The sequence below is a fragment of the Oreochromis aureus genome, linkage group 2 (genome assembly GCF_013358895.1).
Source record: "Oreochromis aureus strain Israel breed Guangdong linkage group 2, ZZ_aureus, whole genome shotgun sequence".
In the NCBI taxonomy this organism is placed as follows: Eukaryota; Metazoa; Chordata; class Actinopteri; order Cichliformes; family Cichlidae; genus Oreochromis; species Oreochromis aureus.
In genome coordinates this window covers 3,484,508-3,506,417 of record NC_052943.1, presented here as the reverse complement: position 1 = coordinate 3,506,417, position 21,910 = coordinate 3,484,508, and the positions used below count along the sequence as shown (strand labels likewise).

The 21,910-nt window shown below is 41.8% G+C and overlaps 2 protein-coding genes across 4 annotated transcripts; both read left to right on the top strand.

Moving 5' to 3' along the window:
• Nucleotides 1-83: 83 nt before the first annotated feature.
• smad5 (SMAD family member 5) lies at nucleotides 84-11,014 on the top strand. 2 transcript variants are annotated; one of them, XM_031749845.2, is made up of 7 exons: nucleotides 84-366; nucleotides 4,035-4,996; nucleotides 6,125-6,415; nucleotides 7,119-7,226; nucleotides 8,359-8,580; nucleotides 8,667-8,923; nucleotides 9,289-11,014. In XM_031749845.2, the coding sequence occupies exons 2-7, from the start codon at nucleotides 4,594-4,596 to the stop codon at nucleotides 9,430-9,432; spliced, it is 1,425 nt and encodes a 474-aa protein (XP_031605705.1). In that variant the 5' UTR covers nucleotides 84-366; nucleotides 4,035-4,593; the 3' UTR covers nucleotides 9,433-11,014. The 2 variants fall into 2 exon arrangements, with proteins under 2 accessions (XP_031605705.1, XP_031605704.1); XM_031749844.2 differs by lacking the exon at nucleotides 84-366 and adding an exon at nucleotides 739-895.
• Nucleotides 11,015-11,613: 599 nt separating this feature from the next.
• syvn1 (synovial apoptosis inhibitor 1, synoviolin) lies at nucleotides 11,614-21,351 on the top strand. 2 transcript variants are annotated; one of them, XM_031749838.2, is made up of 16 exons: nucleotides 11,614-11,878; nucleotides 12,560-12,705; nucleotides 12,795-12,887; nucleotides 13,020-13,172; nucleotides 13,567-13,615; nucleotides 14,586-14,689; nucleotides 15,101-15,227; nucleotides 15,327-15,426; nucleotides 16,776-16,841; nucleotides 16,959-17,075; nucleotides 17,269-17,438; nucleotides 17,679-17,837; nucleotides 17,929-18,075; nucleotides 19,762-19,945; nucleotides 20,124-20,230; nucleotides 20,325-21,351. In XM_031749838.2, exons 2-16 carry the CDS (start codon nucleotides 12,574-12,576, stop codon nucleotides 20,537-20,539), a joined length of 1,923 nt encoding a protein of 640 aa, XP_031605698.1. In that variant the 5' UTR covers nucleotides 11,614-11,878; nucleotides 12,560-12,573; the 3' UTR covers nucleotides 20,540-21,351. The 2 variants fall into 2 exon arrangements, with proteins under 2 accessions (XP_031605698.1, XP_031605697.1); XM_031749837.2 differs by having other exon boundaries at nucleotides 11,616-11,882.
• The last annotated feature ends 559 nt before the right edge of the window (nucleotides 21,352-21,910 follow it).

Sequence of the window (21,910 nt, the reverse complement as noted above, 5' to 3'; positions counted from 1 at the left end):
CCCAATGGGATGGGAGGAAGGAATCGGGAAAAGCAAACCAGCAGGCTGTGATATTCCTCGTGAGGTTGTCGGGTGCTCGCTAGCGGCAGAGCACGCGCACTGCATTTCATTCGGAGTCCGCAGACTGAATGAAGAATCCGCAGCTTCGACACTGTCCTGTGAGAAAGTAGCGGTTCGTCTACGGGAATCGTCGTGGAATATTTAGTTCTGTTTTGATTCCTCGAGTTCAAAGGGTTAACATCGCGAGGGCTGGCGAAGTGTCGAACAAGTGACTACAAAGGACAACAATACACAACAAACCGCAGCCCTCCAGACTGAGTGGAGCCAGCAACTTGTGAGACGTTCCAGAGCCGCAGCACGACCACCGTAAGACGTCCAGCTTCAATCACTTAAACATCAAAAGCAGAAAAGAATAAATGGAAACGTTTCACTTTCATTTCTTATACGTTTTTAGCTGCCGGCGTATCATTTAACGTTATATTTTCGATATTCGGGTCGCAAATGTCAAGATGGAGAAAAGTTAGCTCACTTGGAACAATCTGACCTATACTCGAGAAAAGTGACCTGATTTTTTTTCGAGAAGTAAGCGATTGTGGGTCATGCTTAGTAGTATATTAAAAGCTGTTTAAAACTAGTGTTAATGTTTAGTGTCTTTGCAGTAAGAAACGAAATCTTCACCGACTGTAACGCCAAAGCGAGCACTAGTTTGTTAGGACAGCGGAGCGATATTTACTCCGCCTTCCCAGACTATTTCACTCCAGGATCTGGAGGACATGGCACGGAGAGACGGAACGAAGGGGCTCTGAAAACGAAAGAAATTTATACAAAAGTTGGGATTACGGGCTAAATGTTTGCAAGAAAGGTCACTGTCATGATTCGCACGCATTGTTGAAAGGTATGTGGTTATTTAACGGTTGAAATAAGAGAGTAGACTTGAACTCCAGGGAGCTACATCAGCAGGACACAGAGAGGCTCGGCGCTCCGTTCCCCTCGGAGGGCTTGGCTAACAGCTAACATAGCTTAGCTTCAGTTGTGAGAAGTTCAAAAAGTTTCTGGAATGGAGGAAGAGGAGGAAGGCTGAAGTAAACGTTGTCAAACTACTAAGAGGCTGAATACGATGACTCCCCAAGTTATACTTGATGATAAAACGATTATGGTATACTCTTACGTGGATGGTTGTTACGAGGTGTTTAATTAAAAACTTCACGCTAAACAAGATGTGTTCTGTGAAAGCAAGCTAAGCTAGTTAGCAAAATCTCGATGCTACTTACATCAAGTTGCTACATACCAGAGTTGGCTAATGCCAGTGGGATATTATGTTATATTGTGACTGTGTGTATTTTCGTGGAGCACTTGGAGCAGTACTAAAAGCTATTTTTATTGCTGTTTCTGGGGTCTGTGTATAATTAGATGCGTCTTTCTGAATGCCTTTTCTCTCTTTCTCTGGTTGGGGTGGTGGTGGTGGGGGGGTGTACTGAATCGTCCTTCCATATTGTCTGTTCCGTGTTACTTCATGTTTGACAAGCGTTAAAGACGGATTACACGCTGTTAAACAAAGTAGTGTTGTCAGGTTTTCCAGTTTTTTGGAGGGTTTTTTTTGTCTTTTTGTTTTGCTTGCTCAGTGCGTTTTGTGTAGACATCTTTTAAACGGGATTAAAGGAATTTCTCAGGCGTGTAATCCAGAGCAGCCCAAACTGATGAACATCTATCAACGATTTGAGAAGCGTCTGGGGTGCACTTCCTATTATTAAAGTACATCTCATTGTTTCCCGCCATGCTTGGAGATGGTATTTTCAAAAAAAATTTTTTATCCATGTACATATGTTTATGACCTATATATTTTCTGTGATTCATAAAGGGTTTTCCCTGGTTCATAGAGGGCCTTTGACGATTTTACTACCCGTTTAAACACAACTGATCCACATGATGTAATGACAGTGAGTCTCTGTTTCCATGATTAACACAAGTCTTAACCTTTGGTTGTTATATTAGGCTATTTAAAAAGGTATTTTATGCTTGGGGAAATGAAACTCGACTTGGGAATAACTAGTTAAGAAATCCCAGTGGTGTGGTGTTGTAGTGTTTTGTTTTGCGTTTTTGCCCTTTAATAGTTTTTATATATCTGGCAAGCAATCCCTGTCATACTAAATTGGTTCCACAAAGAGTAAACTCATGGTTATTTTTGTAAGAATGTAAGCCACCTTTACTGAGGGTTAACAAATAAGTACTTGTCAAAATGTGGTGTTGTAAAATACATAGCACCCTAACTGATAGTGGATAGTATTTTGGGGGTGTTTTTAAAAAAAAGGGGGGGGGGAATCTTGGTGTAGATGTATCTGTTGCTATTCTTCTCGTGCACGCACATGGAACTAGTTGTAATAAAAATGGAAACCGATGGTGTTGTTATTAACATGCCAGTACTGTAAACTACAGATAAATCTGTGATAGGCCAATATCAGCCCACTGATATCTGTCTGGATCTGGTTAAACATACTTTAGTCGAGAGTGATTTGACACAGAGAATAAGCTATTGGCATGAACTGTTTGTCTTTTGAAAATCCCAGCTTTATCTGAAGGATTGGCATGAGAAATCTTATTTAATGTAGTCGTTGTAGCTACAGCATGTTTATCCACAAGTTTGGATGTGTAAATTGATTACTTGTCTTTACTAACTGAACCATGAACTTGTGTATCACTTGGAATCTGAAAAAGGCCTATCCACATGTAGGAAGAACTGCTTTAATGTGGCCTGGTGACTTCCAGAAAAGCTCCCAACATTTACAGGTTGATATGGGTTGTTTTTTTGTTTTTTTTCTTTCAGTGTGTGTGTGTGTCCTGCTTTAGGATGTTTCTCTCTGCTTTCATGAGTGTGGAGAACAATGAGCAATGGGAGTGGGTGCAGTGCTGTTGGACAGCTGTTAGCTGGAAGGGAGGGATTGGGCAGAGATGGGATGAGGGAGGAAGCAGCTCTTTGTGGTTACATCCTTTTTGACTAAGGCCAGTTTCACAGGCCCCCAAACAGCTGCTGCTGCAGGCTGCATGTGTTGACCCTCTGTCTGCTCTGTCTGTATGAAGTGGATTGAAGTGTTATATGTCATAATTGCCTGAACTCCTCAACATCTCTAGAGCAGTCTGAGGAAAAAGGTGCAGTGCATCAGTAGTGAGGGGTAATCAGCAACTCTTAGTTTTGCTTCCCCCCTCCCAGTGCAAATACTGAAGAGAGAGGTCAGTATTTTGTCTCAACTGTCACATTATTTATTTGAAAAGAAGTTCAAAAATTGGCTGAGATTTCACTAGGCAAAAAACAGATTTTTTTTTTTATTTTTTATTTATTTTTTTTTTAAAGTAGATTCTCCACATGCTGCCTTAAGAGTTTTTACCTGTTGTGGCATAGCTTGTACCAGTCAGTTCAGCAATCATTGTTAGTCTGAATGTAGCGTCTATTCTGCTCTTTCCTCTGCCAGTGTGATCACAGCTGTGTGTCTGCTTGTAAGCATGAGTCCACAAAAAGCAGAATGTCCTGAAATTGAAGAGATGGCACTTTAAAAAGAACTCATTAAATTTTGGTCCCGATCCAAACTACTTTCCTTATTTTGTTAAAATGGGGAGTTGGCCTTGAGCACTCTGTAGCTGCCTTTCTGCAGAATTGCTTGTTGTGTGACAAATGATCATGTTAGATGCATTTTAGGCCATATGGCTGTTAAGTGTTTTCCATGTGCATGATTGATCTCAAGTTTGAGATGGAACACGTTTCACATAACTGAGTCATCTAAGTAGTGATGGTGGCGTTTCTGTGGAAATGTGTCAGATCAAAAATAGCACAAAGGGCTTTCTTGAATTCCCAAACCCCCACCCCATGGATCGAGAATAGTGCTTCTCTAAGTGGGTTGCCATAAAGACTGTTTCATGTCATTAAACAAAAAAACTGTAACAGTTGCTATAAATGTTTAGAAAGGCTTGCTTGTTCATCTAGATAACAGTAATTTCAAACTTTACATGTGTTCTTCATCTTTCTCTGATCTTTTGTTTTGCAGAAGGCTGACAGAGGAAACCCTGACTGTGGGTGATTTGAATGAAGTTAGCCAAAAGCGCATTGGGAGTTCTCAAGAAATGATCACTTCCTTATAAGACGTGTGTCAGACTTGCACCAGTGAGGCCTGCTGCAGTGCATCAGTTCAACATAAGTCCTGATTTGAGCTCCTACAGACTACACCCCCCCACCCCCACCCGCCCTCCATCAGTGGTAGTGACCCAACTCCGGACAGCTTGCTGGAGGGCCCTTCCTGAGCAGCAGCAGCTGCGTCCTGCTTGCTCACTCCTGTCCCTCCCCTGCTTCCTGTCCTTGGTCAGACAAGGCTAAAGTCTCCTCTCCTCTCCCCTCACCCCACCCCTCATCGGTGTTGGCTTTTCATACTTGCACACTTATATTACCCACTCAAGCAACTTCTTTTGTTGATCACACACTCACAGACCGTGTTGGGTTAATAACGTTCTTTGGAGATTACCTACCGGCTGATTTTTGGCCCCCTTGCATAGGCTTAGTGTCATCGCGAAGGAAAGTTCCTCTCTTTTACCTACACTACAACTTGCAGAATGACTTCCATGTCTAGTTTGTTCTCCTTCACAAGTCCGACAGTCAGGCGCCTGCTCGGCTGGAAACAGGGAGACGAGGAAGAGAAATGGGCAGAAAAGGCAGTTGATGCACTTGTGAAAAAGTTGAAGAAGAAGAAGGGTGCCATGGAAGACCTGGAGAAAGCGCTGAGCTGCCCTGGACAGCCCAGCAAGTGTGTTACCATTCCAAGATCACTGGACGGCCGGCTGCAGGTTTCCCACAGGAAGGGTCTTCCTCATGTTATCTACTGCAGAGTGTGGCGCTGGCCGGATCTACAGTCCCACCATGAGCTCAAGCCTCTGGACATTTGCGAGTATCCGTTTGGCTCCAAACAGAAGGAGGTGTGCATAAACCCATATCATTACAAGAGAGTGGAGAGCCCTGGTATGTAATTTTTCTCACCTTAAACAGGTTCTGTTTAATCAACCTTAGCTTTTATATTTAAACAGACATGTAATGGTTGGTGTATATACGATTAAACCTATGTTCTGTGAGGCATAGTCATCACATAATTGGTTTATTTGCAGTGTTTCTAACAGTTCTAGCCTATTGTTTCGTTTTGCTTTTTGCCTTTTAACTTTCAAATACAAGATGGATTAAAGCAGTTTAGAACTGTGCACATCTCTCAGAGCTCTGACTAAACTGTAGAGCTGGTAAACAAATCTACAAAGGTCAGGAGGCTGTCATCACACGGGCCTTTTCTGCCCGCCCCCTCCATTTCACAGAAAATCAATATCACTAGCTCTGGGAGTCTTATTAGATTATATGCCTCAGGCATTCCAGATTGGGTGTGGCATCAGAAAGCAGTGTACTAAACGCATAAACCACTCAGACTAAACTCCCAGCAGTTTCACATCACTTAACCCCCCCCTTCCCCCTTTTCTCCCACACCCCATCATATACACTTATACACTCATGGATGACCCTAAAGATACTGGCTTTTTGATACTACACTGGTTCAGGATTGCAAGGTCTGTATTGACCGGTTCAAGGATGCAGATCACTTGTCGGTGAGAAGACTGTTTTTCAGCCTTGGAGCCTGGACTCTTAAAGTCAGAGTAATATCTTGCAAAGGGAAACCTTCAATCCTTTTTAAGGGTAAAATTAAATGTGAAGGACATATTGTTCTTATGTATCAAGGTCTAAAAATAACATTTCAAGACTCACTGTTGTTGTTCAGTCATCTCTATTTCAGCATACAGGTTGGAATTCCTTCAGAGTTATTTTGATAGTAGCATTATTAAAATCATATCATCATATTAAAATACTATAATGATCTCAGCATATACAAATACAGTGTTCTACACATTAGGTATTTTCAGCTTCTACAAGAATAATCTATGCTGCTTTCCGGTTTTAATTATTTTCACATAAATTTTAATTGTTTTGGACTTGCCCTACTCCTTAAAAATGTAGATTTCATTAATTGTGAATTCCACATGTGATACATCATGTGTGCACAGTTTCTTTTTTCAGCACATTTGTTTAATTCATTTTTCTTCTTCCATCCAGTGCTTCCTCCTGTCCTGGTACCACGGCACAGCGAGTTCAACCCACAGCACAGCTTGCTGGTACAGTTCCGTAACCTCACCCACAACGAGCCACACATGCCCCTGAATGCCACCTATCCAGAGTCCTTCCAACAGCCGCACAATGGGGGTGGCAGCAGTGGAGGAGGTGGAGGTGGCGGCAGCTCTTTTTCCATTTCTCCCAACTCTCCATATCCTCCTTCTCCAGCCAGCTCTGGTACTTATCCAAACTCTCCTGCCAGTTCGGGGCCCTCAAGTCCATTCCAACTCCCAGGTACACCAAATACACTCCTCCACCTGACCCTGGGAAAGTTGCCAAACCATTGTTTTTCTGAATTGTCACTGTCATGTAGCCAACAAATGTCTGTCTTTTGATAAACACTGGTCTCTCAGGATTTCTGTTTTTCAAGTTGCATAATGCAAGGGGAAAAAAAAGTGTGTTTACAGTTGTATGGCGAAAAAAACAAATGATGTAGCCAGGTGAATCCAGTTCCATCCACCAGCACTGATGCTCTTAGCCTAGACTCTGCTTCACTCCAGCTCTGCTGACACATCCAGTGATTGAAGGCAGTCTGGCAAAAGGGTTTTTTTTTTTTTTTTTTTTTGTTTTGTTTGTTTTTGTTTTTAACAGCAATTTAGGATTTAAGTTATTTGTCCTGCAAAGCTTTGGTTGGCTTTTTGAATGCTGACAAGCATCATGATCCAGTGAAATGTCCTTATTGCAGTTTTAAGTAGATGTTTTGTTTCCTGTATGCCTCAATAAGGGCTTGAAAAGCTCATGTTGCATCTGTCGGGAATGGGTTAGCATGTGGCTTAGCAAATGAGGGATGTGTGTAATCTGACACCATTTCCGGGGTACAGATCTTGTCATGATTGTTGTAAGGAGTGTCTAAGGGGATTTTGTGTGCGTGAGAGAGAGAGAGTGCATTTGTCAGCAGCAGCAACTGGTTCCACTAACTTCTCTCTTAATGTCTCAGCTGACACCCCACCACCGGCCTACATGCCCCCTGATGAGCCGATCGGCCAGGAGCCCCAGTCCATGGAAACGAACAGCAGCCTGGTACCACAGAGCATTGCCAGAGGAGGTGAGATGTGCTCACAGTTATACTGACAGTAGCAAGAATATACCAAACTTGTGGGTATATCTCAGCTTCATGTATAAGTTTCCTTTCCTCCTTAACTAGCTGTTAGAATTATGAACAGAGTTTAATTTACAAAGGTCTTGTTTCTTCCTCATTTCTTTTCTTCAAATCAAAGTACTGCTGTCTCCGTTTTAGTTTATGGGACACTTTTTACACATTCTTCCATTAAACCTGGTTTATATCTTTCAGTTGTAGTGGTTAACCCATTTGTGAAATGTGTCAAAGTTCTTCTGTTTGAGACCCAGATAAGTGAGGAAGGGCAGCTGCGGTACGAGTCTACCAAATCAAACGTGTTGCCCAATGTGCTGTCATGATCCCCTATTTATGATAAGCTATTATGCTTAAACTTAAACATAACAGTTTCAAGTCCTTTGGTGACTCTTTTAACAGAACACTGTTCTTCGATAAGTGCGAAGCAGCTCTCTGTTACATTCATGGTTATATTTAGGAAAAGATGTTTTAATATCACTTGGACTATTGACTCTGTCGGTGTTTTGCAATCCCCACATTTAAAAGGTGTTTTAACAACCTTTTTAAGCTGATATGCAGGGCTTTGACATTTTTCAGGCCCGTGCCAAAAACAGTTCACACATTACTGAGATTTACCTGGTGCTTGAAAATCTCTGTATAACAACATTTTACTGAAGCACAAGTATCGCTACACTTCATGTCTACCAGCAGTAATTGGTTTATGAGAGCTGAAGAGAGGAGTAAGTGAGTCTATGTAGGTTGACTAAATTAGAGCCTCTAGGGAGTATCACATCATTGTACTACAGAAATAGGAAGGATACGACAGCTTTGGATTTATTTAAACTTGTGTGATCTCTGCCCAGACTGTTGGTGTAGACCATATGTTATGTCTGGTCTTTTAGAGCTACTTGAGGTAATCTCTTTGAATGTAGTTTTAAATGAGTTGGGTGAACAGAGCTTTGCTCCTGGTTACACTTTTCCTCTTTAACCGTAATAATTAATAAATCTCGTAGTTTATTTAACCACTCAGTCGTGTACTGTCTGGATTGTCTGAATTCATTTTAATCCGTGTTCGACATCTGTTGATCTGACCTATTTTTTCCAGATGTGCAGCCAGTGGAGTATGAGGAGCCCAGTCACTGGTGCTCTATTGTCTACTATGAACTTAACAATCGTGTCGGAGAGGCTTACCACGCTTCATCCACCAGTGTGCTCGTGGATGGCTTCACTGACCCCTCAAACAACAAAAACCGCTTCTGCCTCGGACTGCTGTCCAACGTCAACCGCAACTCCACAATCGAGAACACCCGCAGACACATTGGCAAAGGTATGACTAATAACCCCAGTAAGAGCAGGAAATAAGGAAATGATTGTGATTAAATGTTCTTACACTTACATTTGTTTGTCGTCCAGGAGTGCACCTGTACTATGTGGGAGGGGAGGTGTATGCGGAGTGCCTCAGCGACACCAGCATTTTTGTTCAGAGTCGTAACTGTAATTACCACCACGGCTTCCACCCTACCACTGTGTGCAAGATCCCCAGTGGATGTAGCCTGAAGATTTTCAACAACCAAGAGTTTGCTCAACTTCTGGCTCAGTCGGTTAACCATGGCTTTGAGGCCGTCTATGAGCTTACCAAGATGTGTACCATTAGGATGAGCTTTGTCAAGGTAAGGGTTTCATGCTGTACACAAGTCGAATGAAGACGTTCTCGGTAATTTCTTGATTCCTCACTAATCGTGAGTCAGACCACAAGCGTTTCAAAACCTGACTTTGTTTTTGCTATAACAAAGTCAAAAAACAAACAAACAACCTACCGAAGTACTCTAAGAAGTACACCTATTTGGTAGTTTCTGTTACAGTAGATTTCTCTAGTCTGCATTAAGTCATGATGAGACTAACACACACACACACACAGAGGTATGGTGAAAACAATACCAGCCACACTTTTGCTTGATTTAATAAGCGCAAACATCATCAGTCACTGTCATTGTGTAATATGGTGTACCTTTTGTTTTCCCCCCCCCCCCCACAGGGCTGGGGAGCAGAGTATCATCGACAGGATGTCACCAGCACCCCCTGCTGGATCGAAGTGCACCTGCATGGGCCCCTTCAGTGGCTAGACAAAGTGCTAACACAAATGGGTTCTCCTCTTAACCCAATCTCCTCTGTGTCCTAATACTGGACTTGTGAGAGCCTGGGAGACCTGTTATGAAAATCACCCCCCTTGCCCCCAAAATCCCTCAATGATTTCTAATTTAAAACGGTCTTAATGGCTGAACTGTTTACACTTACTTTGGGAAGGGACTGGCTAATAATTCAACAGCACCCGCAGCCAGCATCCAGTTGTTGAAATGGCATCAATGTTGCAAGCAAATACCCGGAGAAAGATGAGAAAATGCCCAAGTAGCAGTGACGACATGGACACACTACTGCTTGACAATGCTACAATACCTCCAAGAACTGAGGGCTCCATTGTCAAGCTTGAATCTGTCAAATGTTAATGTTTTTGCATCAAGTTTTATTGTTTGACAAATAACTTTTTGTTTCTCCATATGTGTAGTTTTTAATGAAGCAGAACTGTTTCACTACTCTGCCTTGTGTCTGACAATTTGAAATTTTACAAAACACTTTTCTTACATTGTTGTCTCAATGTCAGATATTTACAATAAAGATATAGACATGACTATGTTTACCATTAGACTCAGATATAACATGCTTTCTTTTTATAGTCTCTACTGCTAGAATTGAACACTGAGCTACTGCCTTTTAAGAAAGTTATGTATGCCAACCTGATAGTTTTTGATATGGGAGATCAATCACTGAACAAGTTTAACATGCCATAAGCTAACAACATTGTGAATGTTACATCTATTGTAATAGAAGTAGTCGTATATGATATAATCAGAAAGTGGACGCCATCATTATTGATTCTTGTTTGTACTCTCGTGTTCAAGTAAGAGTGGCTGTATTTTCCATACTCACTGTATTAACAATATTGTGCACTCATGAATTTTATGGAGGCATGTTGGATGGGTTTAGCGTGGGTACCAAGGCATTATGTTGATAAATAATTTGACCTCCTTTGCTCAATGAAATAAAGGGGTTATTTGGTAACGGAATAATTTTAGTTTTGTACTTTTAAGTGTTTTTGTTTTTAGATTTTTGACTTTTGGCTCAGTCGCGTAGAGACGGTAACCTAGGTGTTCAACAGTCTCCTGCTTGTGTTGGACAAAGGCATTTCCTGTGAATTTTTATTTTATTTTCCTCTTGTTTTTCTTTCTGTTTTAAGTAAAAATACTGTTTCTATTTCTTTCTTTTTTCTAAAGTCAAGTTTTTATTTTTACTTCAGGTAACAAAAATGTCTTTAGGTTACCATATGATAACAGCGATAGCTTATTGTTCTGTGCTTACTTCTGGTCTTGGCAAATTGGCGACAATCAGTCAAAACATACGTGAGCAGATGGATTCACCAGGACGGTGAAGCCAGGGGATGTGCACACATGTAAACACAGTGGTTTGTTCTGATAATGAAAACTGATGATACACCATCCAGCTTTCTCCATGGAATCATTCTAGCTATGGCTGTTTGCTTTGAATAGCCCTTATTAGCTCAAAAGGGTTGTGAAAATACACTGTCACCATGGTAAACTCATAAAGGACAGTGAATTGTAATGACTGAAATATTAAGTACACAAAGTCCACAGCTTATTTCTGTTTACAGTACAGCTTAGTGTCAATAAATCTGTTATACAAGAATAGCATTCTTTTTGCTTTCCACGTGATTAAAGCACTTGTTTACTGACATGGAGAACTTAAAAAATGTTGAAATGTTTGTTGATATTTCTGTATTTCTTGCAGCATGCCTCAATAAGGACAGCATGCAGGATTTCTTCATATTCATGAGGTAGGTACACGCAGAACCTTTTGAAACAATTCAAGTTAAAGGAAGAAATTTTTCAATAAATCTTTCAGGAAGCTTTATTTGAATCTATAATCAGCTCTGAATAACAAATATTTTTCAGCGTAGTATGAGCTATAAATATATTTGTATACATGTCCACCTGAGCTTATAAATAAACAAAAAAAGATATAACACAATGAGTACAGGAGGTTACAGAATAGCAGGTTGCCCTTTTCCAGTTTTTCACCGCCAGACCTAAAGCGTTAACCAATGATGCGTCAGCCATTCAACTTCCTATTGGTCCACGTTGGTATTTACCGTAAATATCCTAAAAAGTGCGTCGTTTAACAATACAATAGAGTGAAACAAACCGCACTTACAAACACTGTTACGCGATATAAGGGTCAAACAAATACTGTAAATTAAGCGTCCCTCTATCTGCTTTTTATAGCGATTACCGGACATAAGAACACAAGCATGTCGTGAGACACACAAATTACTCTTGCGTCAAAATAATTTTACCAACCGGATGTGAGGTGGCTTCTAGTGAGCAAGCCAAAGATAAACACGTATACAGGCAAAAAGGGGTGAGGATAATAAATATTACAGGGAGGGTGTTGTGAAAGAGCTGAAATGGAGTAGTTGCTGATAATATACAGTTCTAGCAGGCAGGGATACATCCGACAAAGGAACTAAGGAGAAAGTCTACCACAGACATCGAGTAGGTGAGTCCCGCAGAGTAGTGACAGCTGCAACGGTAGCAGCTAGCTGGCTAACGCTAGCTAAAACTGGCTAACTAACACAGTTAACTGTTTGACAGTTAGTCTGTGGAGCAGATAACATTATTAACCCAGACAATTGTATCTTCGGGTATTTGGATAATGTGTAGCTTCTTTATATTTGTGGTCTTAGCATTTAATATTTCTTGAAAAGCTGTCAGGTCAGTCGGCTTTCAGACTTCATTGGCCCATTAGCATTAAAAACTGTAAGCTACTTAGCATCTGTATACGTGGTTTTGTTTGATTTTTCAGTAGAGGGAGTGTAGCTGTTGTTTAACTAGCTTTACTATAAGTTATTTCTGATAATTGTAATAGTGAGCTCCAAAACTTCAAAAGGAAGCATCACTGATGTTTAAATATAAAACGTTTCTGTATGTTTTTTTTTTAACAGCACAGCTATATTTCACTATGAATGCCGAAACCTTTTGACCATATACCCTCATAAACTCTATCTAATACATTTTATTTTAAAAGTCGTTATCTAAGTAAAATGAACATGGCACAAAGACGCCCCTCCCCCCAAGCATATCACTTTTATTTGCGTTCTGCTTTAGTGTATTTGTCAACTTTCACAAGCATTAACCTGTTCTTCCATTCCTTCTCCATCTGTTTCCCCTCCACAGCATCCGAGGCCAAAATGGTGCGAGCAGCCTTAGTGACTGTCACCAGTCTGGCGTTGACTGGGGCCGTTGTGGCACATGCCTATTTACTCAAACACCAGTTTTACCCGACTGTAGTTTACCTCACCAAGAGCAGTCCCAGCATGGCGGTAAGATTGGAAATGAAGTCAAATGTTCCATGTTTTGTTTTCTTTTTTTCCATAAATCCTTTAAAATTTCCTTTCTCTCCTGGTATCAGGTGTTGTACATCCAGGCATTTGTGCTGGTGTTTCTGCTGGGAAAGTTTATGAGGAAGGTCTTTTTTGGTCAGTTGAGAGCTGCAGAAATGGAGGTAGAGATATCTTTTATGTTCAGTTGATTCATCGTGACATATTTAATTTAGAATTTATTGCACGGTCTTAATAATACTGCTGAGATTCTTTTGTTCATATGCATTTGCACATTCTTTCCTGGCTACCCCCAGCATCTCATCGAACGCTCATGGTACGCCGTGACCGAGACGTGCCTGGCTTTCACTGTGTTCAGGGATGATTTCTCTCCTCGCTTCGTCGCCCTCTTTACCCTCCTGCTCTTCCTTAAGTGCTTCCACTGGCTGGCTGAGGACCGGGTGGACTTTGTGAGTGATGAATGAGAAAGCGCTTCCTTGTCTCACACAATGCACATAAAACACACTCCACTGCATTTGTGTACAGGACATTGCTCAAAGGTAGAAAGGAAGTGTGGGGCACTGGGTGGAACAGATGGTGTGTGGTTAAGGGTGTGGAGCAGAGATGTCATTGTTATTGGAGATTTTATAACTGATCATTTTATTAGAAATTAAACATAAAGAGCCTTTAGCATGTTGTAAATTAGATGACTTGTAACTATATTAAAATTGCCATTTCAAAAAGAGCCGTTAGTTGCAGAATGTAAAGCATACAGATTCATGTGATACTCTGAATCTTATGTAGCATTTGAGTGTATTTAGCTTTGTATGTCCTAACGGGTCTTTTCAATCCTTTTTCTGTCAGATGGAGCGGAGTCCCAACATATCATGGGTTTTTCACTTGAGGGTTTTATGTAAGTAGACATCAGCACAGTGGAATATCATTCATACCTCACTTCTGTGCCGGCTTTCCTTTTGTCTTTCATTTCTCCTTTTGGGCAACTCTGTCTCTTCCAGCAATTCAACTCATAAACCTTTAGCTAAGTGAAACTATATGCAAATTTTTCTACTTGCACTAGAGGCCACCTGCTCCGGTTTATTTGTAAGGCCAGAACATTAGAGTGGATAACAGTAACAAGCCACAGCGGTTTCCTGAACACTGCAAGGGAAGCTGGTCTGTTACAAAAGAACCTGTTGTGTTTATTTCCACGTCCATGTATTTAGTCTCAGATTATATTAAAGTATAACATAAAGAAAATTGATCATATACTGAGCTTCATGATGCTTTAGTGCTCAAACGAACTATTGAGCTCCCTTCCCCTCATCCCTAATTCAGCTTTCTTATTGGCTGGTTAGAGTTGCTGTGTGTCACAACCACAGTTAGCCAGAGTTTTGTGCCTCAGATGACTGTAGGGATTTCTCCTCTCTGTGACATCATGCAGAGTCAAGAGCAGGGGAAAAACTGTCTAATTGAATGAATAAATTTTCATCAACCTCTAGTATCTGAGCTTTTGGCTCAGAAAACCTTTATTTACTCTGACCACCTCTTTATGCCATGCAGTCTGCCTTAGTCTTGGTGTTGTAATAGGATGCCTTGATATTAATAAGTGAATTTAACTGCAAGTGGCATCATTGCAAAGTGGAAGTCTTTAGGAATAAGGGAATATGTATAAGCTAATAAATTATTTGTCGTTACAAACTGTTGTAAGTGAACAGCGGACAGTTTGTAGCTCTGTCAGCGTGATAGGTTTCCTTAATCAAATCCAACAAATATTCAAGTTTTGCAATATCATTTTTGTTTAGACTTCCAACCGTCTGCATGCAAACTTTGAGCTGAGAAACTGGTTAGAAAAATACTGATATGTGCTCCTTTACTTTCTGCAGCTCTCATGGGACTGTTGGGTGTCATGGACTTCCTGTTTGTCAACCATGCCTGTCACAGCATCATTACCCGAGGCGCTTCGGTCCAGCTTGTGTTTGGATTTGAGGTTTGTCGTGAGCTGAAGCTGAATTGAAACTGTTGTACATGCAAACAATAAGCTAGCTTGACACGTCTTTGGCTGTTTGAAACTCATTTCCTTATATTTTTCTTCACAGCAGCCATTTTTGATATGAAATAGTAGGTAAACACAGGTATTATACTGACATTAAAAACATTCTGTTCAATTAAGTATCAGAGCTTTAATAAATGGAATTAGTGTTTTTTTCTCTGTGTCATAATGGTTGCTGTGAAATGAGTCTGCTTTACATCTGAGGTGCTTTTGCACTCTTTGGATTTGAACCAGTTGCTGTGAACCTCTCACTCTTTCCTTCTGCTGGCCCGTGATAGAAATGATGGATCTTATCAGTTGATACGTGCACATAACAACCGAAACAAATGTTTGCATTTGTTTTCTCAGTATGCCATCCTGCTGACCATGGTCCTGACAACCTTTATCAAGTATCTTCTGCATACTATTGACCTGCAGAGTGAGAACCCCTGGGATAACAAGGCTGTCTATATGCTCTACACAGACCTCTTCACAGGTGCTGTATTCAGTTGGGGTTCAAAGTATGAAATGCTGAAATTGTTCTGGGATTGTGGTGGCAGGTGTTCTTAAATGTTATCTGACATCTTTATTCCAGGTGTGGTCAAAGTGTTCCTGTACATTGCCTTCATGACCATCATGATAAAGGTGCACACCTTCCCTCTGTTTGCCATCCGGCCCATGTATTTGGCTATGAGGTGAGCGATTCCTTTACTACTTATGATCAGAATCTTCATGATGTTTTTAACATTGGTCTGTGCTGTTGGGCTTTATACACAGTTCAGTTTATGAGGATTTTCATTTAGTCATTTAAAACACATGAGACACAGTTATTGAATTACAGAAAATATACTTTTACGTTAGACAAAATTTGTTTTAAACATGCCCAAAATTTCAAATAAGGACGACTGTGTCACCAAGTGTCCCTGAGCAAAAAGCTTAGGCTTCAAAGCTCCAATTATGTTTAAATTCATTGGAAAACATTTAAGTTTTTGTGCTACCGGGAAAAAGAGCAGCACCAGAGAGGCAGTGGAAATGTGGAGAAAGAGAAACTAGAAAGCAAAGTTATCATGACAGAATTCCTGCTTGAGTTTCATTAGTCCTGTTATCTTTGTAAAAATGGGACTGCAAGGACTTGTCAATGTTAATTTCAGCCTTTTGAATGAATGAAATAAAGCCAGTTGTATACCTGTTGGCACCTTTGCCTTTAAACTGACTACAGTGCTAATAATTATTAGAGTGGAGACAAAGTGTAATTTCCCCTTAGTGTTCAACGAAGATGATTGCTGAGAAAAGAAAAAAATTCTTATTTAAAAGGACCTATGATGCTTTTATTTTATGTCATATTTGTATAACATTCTAATTTGTTAAATATGGTTTTGATTCTGGAGTCATTTAGAGCAAAAAAGAGGGTTTTTTCCTTCTCTTGTGTCGTTGTCATTTAGTGTCCAGATCAGGGTAGAGGGTGTGCTCACAGCAGCCCCACCCACCTGCTGTTCCAAAGTCCTGCCTGTGAGGGGCAGTTGAGAAGAAAGCTGCTGTGAAAGGACGGGAGCGCTTTTTCATTTCAGTTCAATAAGGCATCAAATCACAACAGCAGTCGCCTCAAGATGCTTTATATTGCAAAGTAAAGACCCTATAGTAATACAGAGAAAACCCCAACAATCAAATGACCCCCTTTGAGCAAGCACTCGGTGACAGTGGGAATGAAAAACTCCCTTTTAACAGGAAGAAACCTCGGGCAAAACCAGAGTCAGGGAGAAGCATCTATCTGAGGGGCAGCACCAAAGCCCAGTATAAGATAAATAAGCATTATTTTAAACTGTGAATCATGCAAAGCTGTCCAAGTAGAGTCCAACAATAGCAGTTACTTTCAAATCTTTATCTAAACCAATTAGAAAACTAGTAACTGACTAGATAAGTAAATTAACTAATAGAGGAGACAGATGCTTTGTCCTTAATTAAAATGACATTTTATATAATGAGACTCTTTTGTATACCACTGAATATGTTCTGATTAATGCTTCTCTTTTCTTGTATCGTGCAGGCAGTTCAAAAAAGCTGTAACAGATGCTGTAATGTCCCGGAGAGCCATCCGCAACATGAATACACTGTATGTACACGTCTGGTTTGTAGATGTGAAATCAAGGCCCAAAATAATGGAGTGACTAATGTGTCCTCTGGCCAGAAACGTTGTTCACGTCCGCCTGTCTCTTCTGTCTGTGATCAGATACCCCGACGCTACTCCTGAAGATCTGCAGGCCTCAGACAACGTCTGCATCATCTGTCGAGAAGAAATGGTGACTGGAGCCAAGAAGTTGCCTTGCAATCACATTTTTCACTCCAGGTAAGTTCTGTGGTAAAAGGTCTGAATCAGCAAGGAAAGATTGTAGCCTGCAAAGAAAAACAAACAGTTACATGTCAGAGGTGGTCAGCATTAAACACAGGACCTGCGTTTAAACAGAAAAGGAGTGAGTGTGGCAGACTGAACATGACTTTGTGTTTGAAAGGTTTGTGTTTTTGTTCTGTCCTCCTTCCAGCTGCCTGCGCTCTTGGTTCCAGAGACAGCAGACCTGTCCCACCTGCCGCATGGACGTACTCCGTGCTACGAATAACAACCAGACTCCGGCTCCAGCCCAAGCTCCGCCTCCAGCCCCGGCAGCCCCCGCCAACGCCCCTGCAAACGCCCCCGCAGGCCAACCACCTAATGGTGAGAGTAAAAACAAGACCAGGTGACCGCAACCCCGTGTTTGTGTTGCTTTCAGTGGCACATGAAGGTCACCCACATTACACTGCAGAGCATCAGTAATGTGGGTTCTCCCAGCTTGAAAGCAGCCACTGGATAAAAGTAAACTGAAGTGGGAACGTGGTTTTAAAGCAGCTTATGCGATAGGAATATTCCACTATGTGAGAATTTAACTGTGTTCTTTTGTCCTTGTATTTTCTCCAGTGGCTCTAGGCATGTTACCAGGGTTTCCTCCCGGCATCTTCCCCTTCTGGGGTCCCTTCCCTGCAGTGCTTCCTCCTGCTGGAGCAGCTGTACCTCCAGCTCCAGCTCCAGGTGCTACTGATGCTCCACAAAGCAGCACAGAGTCCACTCAGACAGCTAGTAAGGACGCCTCCTGTAGCTCCTGAATGTAAAATGAAAGAGACGCGTCTGAGTGATTGGACTTTTGTTGCTTTTGTTTTTTACCCTTCAGGCACCACCCAGCCCACAACATCTACTGCAGATTCTGCTACTACAGCAGCAGCTCCAGGATCAGCAGTGCCAGGCTTCCCATTCTCTTTCCCCCCTCCTCCCTTCCCTGCTGCACCATGGCTCCCCATGCCACCACCTCCTCCCTTTGGTAAGTGTTAGCAGTTGTCCAAATATTGTGGTCTATCCTTAAATTCACATTTAGAGTTTTTGCCTGAGCAGGCTGTTCAAGGATACTGGTGATGATAATATCTGTATGAGTGACTTTTTTTCTGCACAAATGCATCTTTTCTGTTCCTTATGATCTAAACCTTTGGTAGGTTGGTTCATTTGTCACACCAAGGTGCCTCGGTGCTGTCAGACCTCTCATAGCCTGACTGTTTTGTCTTTTCAAAGATGTATTTGGATTGTGGCAGTTTTGTGTGAAGCATTAGAGTTTTCATGACCATTCTTAACTTCAAGTTAAAGGATAAACGAGTTTTCACAAGTTTTCATTAGTTTTCACAAAGTTTGCTGCTTCAGTTTTTATGATGGCAATTTGCATATACTCCAGAATGTTATGAAGAGTGATCAGATGAAGGCCAAAGTCCTTTGCCATGAAAATGAACTTAAAAAAATCCATTTCCACTGCATTTCACCACTGCCATAAAAGGACCTGCTGGGATCATTTCAATAATCTTCTTAACTCAGGTGAGAATGTTGGTGAGCACAAGGCTGGAGATCTTTGTGTCATCATGATTGAATCAGAGTAGGAGACTGGATGTGTTAAAGCAGCATGATGCTTGAAATTTTTGTTCTTCCTGTTAACCATGGTCACCTGCAAGGTAACACATGCAGCCATCATTGTGGTGCATAAAAAGGGCTTCACAGGCAAGGATGCTGTTGCTACTAAGATCACACCTAAATCAACCATTTATTGGAACATCAAGGACTTCAAGGAAAGAGGTTCAGCTGTTGTGATGAAGGCTTCAGGGCGCCCAAGAAAGTCCAGCAAGTGCCAGAACGTCTCCTAAAGATGATCCAGCTGCAGGATCGGGGGTGCCACCAGTGCTGAGTTTGCTCAGGAATGGCAGCAGGCAAGTGCATCTGCACACACAGTGAGGTGAAGACTTGGAGGATGGCCTGGCGAAGAAGAAGGGCATCGAAGAAGCCACTTTTCTCCAAAATAACCATTAGGGACAAACTGATATTCTGCAAAAAGTACAGCGAGTGGACTGCTGAGGACTGGGGTAAAGTCATTTTCTCTGATGAAGCCCCTTTCCGATTGTTTGGGGCATCTGGAAAAAGGATTGTCCGCTTTACTGTCTCATGCCAACAGTAAAGCATCCTGAGACAATTCATCTGTGGGGCTGCTTCTCACCCAAGGAAGTGGGCTCAATGCCTTTTCCAGGATGATGGCAAACGGTGTCATAAGGCCAAAGTAATAACTAAGAGGCTGGGGGAACAAAACATTGAAATTTTGGGTCCATGGCCAGGAAACTTCCCAGGCCTTAATCCAATTGAGGACTTGTCGTCAATCCTCAAGAGGCGGGTGGACAAATAAAACAAAAATTGTGATAAACTCCAAACACTGATTATGAAACAATGGGTTGCCATCAGTCAGTTTTTGGCCCAGAATTTGATTGACAGCATGCCAGGGCGAATTGTAGAGGTCTTGTGAAAACCAATGTTTGTGTCATTCTCAAAACGTTTTGGCCACGACGGCTGTAGGAACATCTTGAATTTAACTGAGTGTCTGCAAATGTGTCCCAAAGCTCTGGCAGCTCTTGGTTAAGCGTGTTTGTTAGCGTGTCAGTGCTGTTACAGTTCAGTTTATTTTGTCTTCTCTCTCCTACAGTCTCCTCGATGCCTCCTCCCCCTCCCTCCTTGTCCCGGCTGTCAGAAGAGGAGCTGAGGGAGCTGGAGGCAGAGGGTCGGCGGGGCCTCGAGGCCCGACTCCAGTGTCTTCAAAACATCCACACCTTGCTAGACGCTGCCATGCTCAACATCCACCACTACCTCAGCACCGTCGCAACGCTCACGTAATGGATAGATTCTTACTTTTGATTAGATATGAGGAATCTGTAACTATTTAACTCAGTTCAGTGCTTCTAAGAGATACAGTGATGTGCCAGGTTTGGTCCTCTATGCTGTTTTCTACATAGAATTTTGAGCTTATTGCTTGTTTGACCGTTTGTGCCTCTGCCAATTTCTCCACAGTCCTCCTCGGGCTGGCAGCACTGGAGAAGCCAGCGGGACGAATCACACTGCCTCATCTTCCACAGCTGGCAGTAACACAGAGAGTCCCAGCACAGAGAGGGACCTCTGTAAGTAACTGCTTATCGCCTTTCAAGTCTTGTTATTTTTCATAGGATTTAACAGTGGAGAGAAGTTCAGTAACCATGACGATTCTGTTTCCAGCCGATCAGGTGAACGGAGCAACGGTTTCCTCTCAGTCCCCTGAGTCCACTTCTGTTGCTTCGGGCACTGAAAGAAAAGAGAAGATGGACGAAGGAGTGGAGGACGGAGAGGATGGAGAGCCAAATGCTGCTGAGCTGAGACGCCGCCGCCTTCGTAAGCTAGAGACAACACCGTCATCGTCGTCATCGCCTCCCTCTCCTCCTCCAGACAACTGATCCACTTGTCCCGACTCAGACATATCACTCTGGACCAACAGGAACTCTGAGCTGGTGTTCGGTTGCTTTGGTTCTCCATTAGCTTTCTTCCACAGGTTCAGGTTTCTAACTGTGTCGAGCTGGACCGTCAGAAAATGCTTGTGGACTGTTTCCGCGTCAGAAAGCAATAGCACCTGCTTTTTGTTTGTTTCGATTTACATCATCAAGGACTGCTGCAGTAGTAGTACTGCAGGCGTTTGTCAGCTTAATGAGACAGAGAAGAAATGTCCTTTCAAACCCAGTTATGGTTGATCGGTGTGGGAGAGGCCGTGCTGGGTTTGTGTTTGGTAGTTTTACTGTCAGTGACGTCTATGCTTGAACTTCCTATTTTAATTCATTTGACATTAGGTCCCGCTCGCCTCATCGATGTGTTACAGAGGACATGGATCATCAAACAATCCAGTGAATTCAAATCAAAGGAAACCAATCAGCTTCCTCTGCTGTCTTTTCATCTAACATGCATCATTCTTCTGTTTCCTGCATTCTCAACACGTTACCACTGCAGACACTGTAACATACTGATTTATTTGAATGTGTACATACTGTATAAAGAGTTTTAATAGGATGATCTGTACATAATGCAGAATAAACGGACTGAAATTGCAGTGGTACAGAAGTTGTTTGCAAACTGTTGTCATAGAGGTGGAATTGTTACAATGAAGCTCAGTGAGTGTGAGCATCTCTCTTCAGGGTTTCTGTTTAAGTGCGTCATTGTTGCCTCTGAGCTAGAGATTGGGGTGTTTAATTAAAACTTACTGCTGATCTAAATGACATCACGTCTTTATGAGTGAGCACCTTTAGCATTTGATTCCAGTGTCTCTCATTTGCTACACTTAAGTAATAAAGATTGACAGAACTACTGTACAACATTTCTTTTAATGTTGAGTTCAGTCAGGCTAAAATGTTTTCGTGTTTCTGGTATCTGACAGTCGGGCATTAGCCAGAATCATTCAGGGAAAACTCAGATGTCAGCACTGCATCTTAAGGTTCACTTGTCCTTTATGTGCAGTTGATGTGTTGTAAAACTGCAAACTCTTGTGAGGCATTTATTCTTTTCCCATCTTGTACAATATAACAGTGACTGACAGTTAAACAACACTGGTATTGTGTCCAGGCATTATCTATAGATGTTAGCCACAGACTGTATACAAAAGATGGACATAGCTGCTGTACTATCACATGTCAGCTTGTAAGGTGCTGTTACGAAGCGTTTGGTTTCACATCTCGGTGCTTTGAAACCAGAGGCCTGCACTATGAAGCAGAATTTTGGCTTATCCAGATAAATATGGGGTTAACCCTCGTTTTACTTTGTACTGGGAAACATCTGCATCA

Bases quoted from the DNA above. Each gene is read 5' to 3' on its own strand.
- smad5 (XM_031749845.2), top strand. From the start codon at position 4,594: ATGACTTCCATGTCTAGTTTGTTCTCCTTCACAAGTCCGACAGTCAGG. The intron at 4,997-6,124 runs GTATGTAATTTT...TCTTCCATCCAG, and splicing joins CAAGAGAGTGGAGAGCCCTG to TGCTTCCTCCTGTCCTGGTA. The intron at 8,581-8,666 runs GTATGACTAATA...TTTGTCGTCCAG, and splicing joins CCGCAGACACATTGGCAAAG to GAGTGCACCTGTACTATGTG.
- syvn1 (XM_031749838.2), top strand. From the start codon at position 12,574: ATGGTGCGAGCAGCCTTAGTGACTGTCACCAGTCTGGCGTTGACTGGG. The intron at 12,888-13,019 runs GTAGAGATATCT...GGCTACCCCCAG, and splicing joins TGAGAGCTGCAGAAATGGAG to CATCTCATCGAACGCTCATG. The intron at 18,076-19,761 runs GTAAGTGTTAGC...TCTCTCCTACAG, and splicing joins GCCACCACCTCCTCCCTTTG to TCTCCTCGATGCCTCCTCCC.